Genomic DNA, 9,881 nt, shown 5'->3' with positions numbered 1-9,881 from the left:
TTGACAATTATTGAAACCAGAACAGTAAATTTGAATAATTACGAAAAAGTTTTCCCTTAAAAAATAAATAATAATTACGGAAAAGTTTAAAAATAATTCCTTATTATTTCATTGATTGTAAAAGTAAACAACAAAGTTTTAATAATACACATCACCAAAAATTCATGATGGATGAGTTTTAAAATGATATTTAATATTTATCCCTAAATCCATGATATAAAAACTTATGAAGCAAACATACCTTAAATATTTATTACCGTGTGATGAGATATTTTGATTAGAAGTTTCAGGTTGACTCAAGAACAATTATGTGACTAGACAAATGTTGATTTGTTCTATCGATAAAGACTTGCATCGGTGTAGTATCGTATCCGATACATTTCGATGGTTAAGTCAACACTTAAGTCGAAATGATGTTGAGTTGAATTTAGGATAATTTACGTACCACATTAATGAGATAAGTCACATGTCCCTCTATTTATGCTTTTCTCTCCTATATGTGTGGTAAAGTGATACAGTGAGTCATTTAGAATGACAATGGGGGAAGGACATGTGCCTCGGCTTAATTATCACCTTAGCTCAATAGATCATGTTCTTCTTTTGATAGTCAGTCTCTCGAGGTAATTGAGAATACTTTTCTTTTTCGAGCTTTATAAGTTGAAGCATGATCTGACGAGCTTTAGCAATTTCTCTTATAACGATGATTATAATTATTATTTGATTATAACTTTAAGTATTTTATTTATTTACTTGAGTTCAACATCATGTGGATGAGGACTCAAACCTTTTGACCTTATTTGATGACCATTTGGGTCTTGGTTTTTAAAAATTGTGCTTCTTTATTACAACTTATTTGTTATGGTTTTCATCTATCATAACTAAACACCCGAATTCTTAGCCAAAATCTTAGATTTTTTTTTTTTAGTTTTCAAAACTTAGTTTGATTTTTGAAAACGCTCCTAAAAAATAGATAATATAACAAAAGAAATAATAGGTGGAAGTTGTGATTCTAAGCATAATTTTTAAAAACTGAAAATCAAAAACAAAAAACCAAACAATTATCAATTGAGGAATTAATCTCTTGATTGACTTATATCTTAACCAGTTCTCAACTATGTTAAAGATGTGTTTGGGATTGGTTTTTTAGGAGTTTAAAGTAGTTATGTGAAAATTTAACAATTTTTAGTGTTTGATGAAATTGACTATAGGATAATTTAAAGGAAATCACTTTTTCAAGTAGGTTTAGCTTTTGAGATTGACTTCTTAAAAAATCTCATACCCCTCTTATTAACCATTACAATTCCTATTTTATGTTCATTCTATAATACTTTTCACATTTAAATTTGAAATTTGCCAAACACTTATCTACTCTAATCATTCAATTTATAACTGACTTTTCAAGAAAGGTATAACTATTGGAGTTGTTTTAGACGTTGAGTTAAGGTATGATATTTGAAATTCATATGTTATGAAGTGTATATATTTCTGAAGTTTATATATTTGTAGAGTTCATATGTCTGTGTTTAGGGTATATAGTTATTTGATATGAGTCATATACTTATGTTTGGAATGCAGAATTGAGTTCATATGTATGGGGATTATTTTTATTTTGAAACTTTTTTATTTATAATTCTACTCATCTATGTGTTGAATAATATATGATTGTAATTTTTTCAATTAATTTTTAAAATTGTTCCTTTTTTATTTCTTTCTTTCTCTTTCTCTTTTGTTTTTTTGTTTTTTGTTTTTTTTGTAATGAACAATAATCAACCTACTATATTTCTCAAGAATAAAATTAAATAAAATGGGAAAACAAAGAGAAATCAAAACTTTTGATTCCTAATTTTTTTCTCCATGAATTTCATCATCACCTTCCTTTTTTTCATCTTCTTCTTGTTGCTTTGTATTTTACTATATCATGGTGAATTTTTTAATTGAATCTTCATCATCTTAATAACTAATAGAATGCTACCACATTCTTTCAACAATTTAACTTTCAATTCCTCGAAGTTTGGAGGATCATCAGAGAACAAATCTCCATTTTTTACTATTTCTAGCAAAAAAAATCTATATTTTATGATTTTTTGTTTTTTGTTATGTGTTACATACTATTCAACTACATACATACTTTTCCAAATATTATTAACACTCATTTTATATGTGAAATCAATATTGCACTTAATATAGACAAAATATTATCATTTATATAATCAACAATCCCACAGTGTATTTTAACCGTCATCAGTCTTATAATAGTCGAAAGTGGTTGTGGAAGTTGATTATTGAAGATGATTTTCGCTGGAGTTTGTAGTTGAAGGTGGTTTTCGGAGCATGAATTTGGTCTCATGAAGGTGGTATTGGAGTCGGTCGTCGGAGTTTGTCGGAGGAGGTGGTTTTTAGAGCTCAAAGTTTGGTCATCGAAGTTGATCGCGTGAAGGTGGTCGCTAAGTTTATCATCAAAGATGATTTTCATCAAAGTTTGTAATCGAGATGGTTGTCGGAACTCGAAATTTGTCGCATGAAGGTGGTATTAGAATTGATGTCGGAGTTTTGTCGTCGGAGGTGGTTGTCAAGCTCGGAGTTGGTCGTCGAAGTTGCTCACTCGAAAGTAGTCATCGAAGGCGATTTTCGTCGAAATTTGTTGTCGAAGGTGGTTGTCGGAGTTAGTCATCGGAGTTTGTTGTCGGAGCCTTAAATTAGTCATTGGAATTAGTCGCTCGAAGGTGGTCGTTGGAGTTGGATCACCAGAGTTGTCATCAAAGGTGGTTGTCGGAACCCGGAGTTGCTTTCTGAAGTGTGGTAGGGATAGTTGCTGACAGTGACTGATGTGTGGAGCCATTCAAAACATTGGAAGAAAAGAGAGTTGTGGTGAGTTGGTAAAGTATACCGACTCAACTCCATCAACATTTAAAATTGATGGGTCAAATATTAAATTAGTATATTATACCACTTCAACTTATGTTGGTGAGCCAAACACCCTCTTAATAATTATTTTAAAAGTTAACTCCATCCCAGATTGAGTCAAGTATTTTACTCCAAAGACCTTCTTTTGGTAAACCTTTTTCTCTCTCTTAGATATTTTTGTCAAGCATATTAAACAGATTTAATTGGCCCAAATAGTTTCTTAGTCCTAAAGTAGGGTTGTCAGATTTGCTATTCATAATTGTTTCCCATTTTTAAAATCTCACCTATTACAATTATAGAAATCAAAATAAGTAGATTGTAATAATTACGACAAAGTATAAAAAAGCATGACCAATTATCTCAATAATCCTGAAAGTAAGCAAACGCATTAAAAAAAATTAAATTATAAAAACGTCTTTTTGATTTTTTCCATTTATTTAAAAAGTATCTATATACTTTTAAAATTTATAACATTACTCTTGAGTATCCATAAACACTTAAAAAAATATAATTAAAATATTAAAAATTTGGACAAAAAATTGAAATATGATATGATGTAACGTAGTCTAACAATAAAATATAGAGCATCACATCATTTTAGGTCCTCACTACAAGTCTCAATTTCTTTGAAATTTTAGAGAAGTTCTATTTTTGTGAGTAGTTATGAAACAATTAGAAAAGTTGAGAGGTAAATTTATATTTTTTGAAAATATTAAATATTTTTTTAAAAAAGAATAAAGTTGAAGAGTATTTATAAAAAATAAAAAGCACCACCATACAAATCCTACAAAAATAAACAAATTTTCATGTAATTTCAATTTATATAAGGACTTGGACACAATTATGAGTTTGTAGAAAGTAGTTTTTTCAAAAAAACAAAAAAGTTGAATAGAAAAAAACAAAAAAAAAATTATAATATCGATTTTCAATTTTCAATTTACATCCCCCAATTTCAAAATTCAAAAACAGAGTAATAATAAAAAACTGAACCAATGGCCTACAAGCTTCCCCACTGGTCTTTGTCCTCACTCTAAATTGCTCATCAATGGTAGGTCTTGTAAGCAATAATACGACGCCGTTTCGACAAATACCGAGACCCTCTACACCCCAGTACGACGTCGTACGCAGCACAATCCAAGCCCAAAACTGCGATGAGTAACATGGAGTTGGGGCAGAGCGAGGGAAAGCAACCTTACAATTGCTTGAGTGTAAAGCTTTCTTCCTGCAATTTGGCAGTCCATTTCACCATTAATCAATCCAAAATCCAATACCCATAATTCAACTTTCTTCTCTTTTCGTTTTCTATATTTGTCCCATTTCATTTCGCTTTTGTTTCTCCTTCTCTCTCTTCTCCACCAGTTTCCTCTTCGTCTTCTTCGTCTTTCCCTGTTATTCCCTTCTTTCACTTAGCTGTTTTCACTGTTCATGTACGAGTAATGGGTCCATATCCATTTCCTCCTTTTGCTTCTTGTTGATTCAAGCAGACCCAGGTGACCCATTTGCCCCATTTCTCTGTTTCTTTTTGTATTGCATTATTTGCTATTTAGTTTGTTCTGCCATTGTAATAGTGCTTCACTTGTCACTAATATTCATTGGAAAAAGCTTATTCATCTTTCATTTTTGTAGCCCCATCAAACCCACTTTTCTTTGCTTTCCATAGAAACAAACAGAAACGGTCCCTTCTTGCCTTATCTTGACTTACTGTTCAATGGAGACTTGTGTTGTAGAGTGTAGTGTCATTTCGCCATTAAGATGGCCTACCCCTTTAGATTTTAAGTGGGGAAATGATATGAAGCCTCTTGAGAAAGCTTCCTCTTTGGTTGTTTGGCCAATGGCCACCATTTGTTTTGGAATTGATGGAAAAAGTTTCACTCATTGCTTAAAATATAGCTTGTTTGCTTTCTTTACTTTCTTTTATTTGCAAAAATACGTGAAGGGGAAAGCATTATCTGAGTTTTGTAAGAAAATAGAAGATATTAATACGTTTTGTTAACTTCTTCTTCCATCTTCTCGCTGCTATTGCTGTGTACTTGGAACTATTTGTCCATATGTATAAATTGATTTTAACTGGAGTCAGGGTTTCTTTTTCCCCTAAATAAATATTTTTTCTGATCTATCCTTAATCTAGTTTGCATTTTGTTTTACTTACCGATGGAATGTTTTTTAATGCTGAAAAAGTGTAGACCAAGATAAAGATTCTTTTTTTTGTTATTTTCTGATATGTGGGAAGACAATCTGTTTGTGCTTTCCTTTGTAAAAGTGGTTCCTTTCTGGGTTCTCCCTTTTTTAATCATCGAGAGCCATTGTTAATTATTCACCATGCCAATAGGGTCATCAACAAGACTAGTATCATGGGGAAAAGAACCGATTGGCATGAATCCGAGGAAGCTGTTCTTGGACCACATGTCCTTGAATTATTTTCATCTGGTAAGAAATCCTTAGAACTCAATGCTTCCGAATTCTGAATTGAACTTTTTGTTGATTTTCTTGGGTTTCAATAAATTTTTTCTTGTTTGTGACCTATGGATTTGAGTGAAACATTCATCCATAGATCTTATTTTGGGCTTCTCACCAGTGTACTATAACTATAGTTATGATTCTTTGTTTGCATACATGGAACTATTATTTGTATTGTGAAACATAGTTAAAACCCATTCTAATTTTTTTTTCCTTAATTAATGGTTTTAGATGTTACAAAAATATGGTATATCTGGGAATGAGAGTTCTTTCATCCATTCAAGAGATAAGTTTCATTTATTTGCATATATCTAGGGCCATAGCTCTTTGAAATATCAGTTACTCAACCCTTTTTTTCTCTTTTGTTATTCTCACTAGTTTGAAAAGAGAATTTCTCACTTCTTTCACTAATTCAAAACCTGGCATGAGACTTTCCTGCCTATTAATCTGGAAATTCTTGGCATATAAAAGCCAAAGATATTCTGCATTCATCTCCTTGCTGATGTTTTGTAACATTGCATCTCGTGTATCCCCTAAGACATGCCATTGATTTGAATTGAAATCGTCAAATGTTTTGGATCCAAAATGCTGAACATTTCCATTATTAATAAGCAGCTTAATTACAGGTACTAGGTAGTGTAGAACTTGGAGACATCAATTGCTTTAAATATTATGTGCGTTTGTTTTGATCATTATGCTGACCGATGGAACTGCTATCATAGATGGAGATTTTTTGAGAATTGTGATGGTCAAAATCCTTTCTCCCCCCCCCCTTTTTTTTTCAAGTTTTAGCCTAAGCTTTTAAGTTTATGAGGATACCTTTCTTTGGCTTTATTATCATAAATGATGAAATATGGCTGTCTTTGTTACATTATATTTTATCTATATGATGACGGTGGACCAGTTGTTGGATTATTTACTCTAGAGCTTTCTTGACAAAAATTTCAGGGCAATAGATTATGAAACAACCGCAGTTGGTCATACAAACGAGGGGTTTTTATAAAACAACACATAAATAAGACTTCTGCAATGGGAACAAAGCATATGCAGTCTAATTCTACCATGGTTGGAAGAGTCTCAAAAAGCCAAAAAATGCTGTGCAAAGCTGTTGGTAGACCGAGCAAAGAACTTCAACAGCCATCTCCTAAAAGTTTGGTGACTGCATCATCAAAGAAGCTAGATTCAACAGCATCAACAAGAGTAGCTTGCTGCAGAAGTCGAAGATTTTGTACTTGTAAAAGTTGTATGGAATATGGCCGACATAATGAGATTAGCCTAAAATTGGTTCAGAAGAATGAAGCGGCTGAGCCATTTTCAAGTAAAAAGTTTGTTGGTGTGGCAGATAAACAGTGTAAACAATTATTAGATGCATTGGGAATTTTCAATTCAAATAAGGAATTGTTTGTAAATTTACTACAAGACCCAAATTCTCTGTTAATTAAACGTATTGAAGACTCTACTGATTCAAGGAACAGAAAACAACAGATGATGACTTTCTTTGGTAGCAGGTTGTCTGAAAATAAGATAAGAGAAGTGGGGGAATATGAGGAGCCTGACTGCAGTCAAAACTTGAACCCCTGTGATAGATTACCCGCTGATGATAGTGATGATTCTCTATCTTTGGAAAGAATAGTAGTATTAAAGCCAAATCCAACTAGCTCACTACAGGCGGCTGTGGGAACCAATTATTGCACCTCTCTGAAATCTCATTCTAGTTTCATAAAGAATGGGCAGAGTGACAAGGGAACTCTTTTTTCTTTTAGACAAATAAAGGAGAAGATGAAGCAAGCAATGGGGGTACGGAAAAAAGAAAGTGAATGCCTATCAACTAATGGTGTGCCCAAGAAAACTTCACCAGTTTGTAGGGCCCCAAAAGATAATGGTAAACAGATGGTTATGGGGGCAACTGGAAGAAGTTCCTATAGTAATATTCAGACAGATGATAAAAGAATTTCTAGTTCATTTCAAGATTCCCTAGAAAGGGATCAACTAGATAAGGCATTTTACTCTAGAAATGGGGACAAGACGGCTTCAACCAGTGAAATTACTGACAAAAAGGTAGGCCAGTCGGCTGTGACAAGTAATCTCAAACGGCAGAAGTCTAAGAAGCATGAAGGGGACAGAGAGGTTTCAAGAAAAATGAAAGCAAAACCTTGGGGGTGGGTGATGTGCTTTTCTGATGATGACATATTGCCATCAAATAAACCTGGATGCCATACTGCAAGCCGTATGAGATATTCCTACCTTAGCAATAAGAAGTTTATTCACGAGAAGAAGTCAAAACCTCAGAATGACGAGGAGCAAAGTTGCAATACTTTACAAATGGTTAAAAAAGGAGCTTCGCTTGCAGGGGCAAGGAGAGATGATAACCAAGTGCATGCCTCAACTACAGAGTTGAATGTGTCACCCGTCATTTTTTCTGATGTCAAAGTAGATCAAGATCCAATTATTGAAGGTGTTAATATACTCTTGCTATATCTTATTTGGCTTGCAATTATCCCTTACTTAAACTAAGTGAGGTGAAACATATGCAGGGTCTGTGAAGATCATAAAAGACACTGCCACTATAGACCAGGAAAGAAATAATTTCTGTGAAGAGTCATCTAGATTTGATAACAATTGCAACGCTAGTTATTGTCAGAGAACCAACAAGATCAAGGGCTTAGGAGAGAAAGGAAATCCGGAGCTCTCTAAACTGGTGAGCTACACTCTTCCCCATGGAAGAACTATTAAGGAGCTATTATTCAAATTTGTTCTTGACTGTCCTAAATATGCAACATTTATTTGTTTGTTTCATTCAAGATTGTGTATTCCATATTTTGATGTTTAGCATCTGAAAGTACCCTCATCCATTTGTATTTGATACCCATCTTTGGATTGCTGCTTGATATTTCAGTTTACCATTTTTTTTGGCAATAGGGTATTTTTGGAAAACTCCTGAACTTTTCACTATGGCAATAGGGTATTTTTCGAATTTGTTCTTGACTGTCCTAAATATGCAACATTTATTTGTTTGTTTCGTTCAAGATTGTGTATTCCATATTTTGATTTTTAGCATCTGAAAGTACCCTCATCCATTTGTATTTGATACCCATCTTTGGATTGCTGCTTGATATTTCAGTTTACCATTTTTTATGGCAGTAGGGTATTTTTGGAAAACTCCTGAACTTTTCACTATGGCATTGTGTTTATGTGTCAATTTTTTAAACGCATGACTTTTCCATGTTTATCATGATATAACTTTGTTAAGCATTCTTTCTCAAGATTCTCATGTATGTCCAAATTTGCATAATTGTTTTTTAATCATTTCTTTCTCAAGCTTACTTTTAAAGTTTCTATTTGTGAAGTTACTTTCCTTGAATTCAACAGCCATACAGATGCTTTCTTTTCACTATTTAACGTTGTATTGTGCTAATAAATCCTGGCAACATGCAGAATTTTCCTTTGGAGGTTCAACCATTAGCTTTTTCAGTAAATACATTTCCATCCAGCTCATTACAATTTCAGACAGTGGAAGATCCTGATGGTTTGTGTGATAGAAAAGTGCAGCCTCTACCAGAAACTATTCATGGCCAACTTTTGGTAGATGCTACCTCTAGTAATCTTGCCTTCACTACAGGGACAGGTATAGTTAAATTACAAAGGCAGAGTTTCATTTTTCCTTTTCTTATCTATAAACCCATTCCCCAATCTTATACTAATGCAAGATAGTAAAACTTCACAGCTGAGCCATCTAGTGAAGCACTCCCCATTAATTTTGAAGAGGACCAGTGCACTGGTTTGGCAAGGTTGCAAGAGGTTCTCAATCCTGCCCTCGCTTCCTTTAATTGTTGTAGCTCCATCTCTCAGTTTGTACTTGAACTGCTGCAAGTCTCAAAACAGAATTGGAATGAATTGTCTTTGGATTGTCATTCTTCAACTTGGCTGCAGATATCATTTGTTGACAAAGTGAAGATGTTTAGTAGCCAGTTATGTGGTGATTGTGTGATTCTTTTTGACTATTTTAATGAGGTCCTTGAGGATGTTTTCCACTGTTATATTAGATGCTCCCCATGGTTATCATCTTATAAGGCACACATTCAAGCACCTGATAAAGAGAGTACTTTCTATCATGAGGTTATGCAACATGTGGATTGGTCACTTCTGCAGCAGCAGCCACCACAAACACTGGACCAACTTTGTTTAAGAGACTTGAGATCTAGAACATGGATCAATTATCCAACTGAAACTGAAGAGATTGTTACCATTATAGTGGAATCGGTTTTAAGAGAATTGATCGTTGAAAGTGTTGTTTACCTCGGTTTGTGAAGCTTCCCTTTACCATTGCACATCGTTCTGTGCAAATTCTGGGTAAACTTGTAATATCCAACATCAGGACCAGAATTCTAATGTAAAGTTCTGTTGTCCATTTGAATAGAATGTTAAAGCAGGCTTTTCACTTGCTTTTAGGGCAGGAAATTGTGTAATGTTTTGGCCTGATTCTATCATGCATTTTATTTGTATAGTTGAGTTTCAATTAT

At 33.5% G+C, this 9,881-nt stretch overlaps 1 protein-coding gene across 1 annotated transcript; it reads left to right on the top strand.

The window, feature by feature from the left end:
- Positions 1-4,094: 4,094 nt before the first annotated feature.
- On the top strand, positions 4,095-9,880 carry LOC120067270. Its single transcript, XM_039018801.1, has 6 exons — positions 4,095-4,394; positions 5,234-5,331; positions 6,310-7,816; positions 7,896-8,059; positions 8,797-8,986; positions 9,086-9,880. The coding sequence occupies exons 3-6, from the start codon at positions 6,391-6,393 to the stop codon at positions 9,667-9,669; spliced, it is 2,364 nt and encodes a 787-aa protein (XP_038874729.1). The 5' UTR covers positions 4,095-4,394; positions 5,234-5,331; positions 6,310-6,390; the 3' UTR covers positions 9,670-9,880.
- Position 9,881: the final 1 nt, after the last annotated feature.

The sequence above is a fragment of the Benincasa hispida genome, chromosome 12 (genome assembly GCF_009727055.1).
Source record: "Benincasa hispida cultivar B227 chromosome 12, ASM972705v1, whole genome shotgun sequence".
NCBI classification, from domain to species: Eukaryota; Viridiplantae; Streptophyta; class Magnoliopsida; order Cucurbitales; family Cucurbitaceae; genus Benincasa; species Benincasa hispida.
This window is presented reverse-complemented; position numbering and strand designations above follow the sequence as displayed.

Excerpts from the sequence above, each read along its gene's own strand:
- LOC120067270 (XM_039018801.1), top strand. The coding sequence starts at position 6,391 with ATGGGAACAAAGCATATGCAGTCTAATTCTACCATGGTTGGAAGAGTC. Across the intron at positions 7,817-7,895 it reads TCAAGATCCAATTATTGAAG|GGTCTGTGAAGATCATAAAA; the intron begins GTGTTAATATAC and ends AAACATATGCAG. Across the intron at positions 8,987-9,085 it reads TGCCTTCACTACAGGGACAG|CTGAGCCATCTAGTGAAGCA; the intron begins GTATAGTTAAAT and ends AAAACTTCACAG.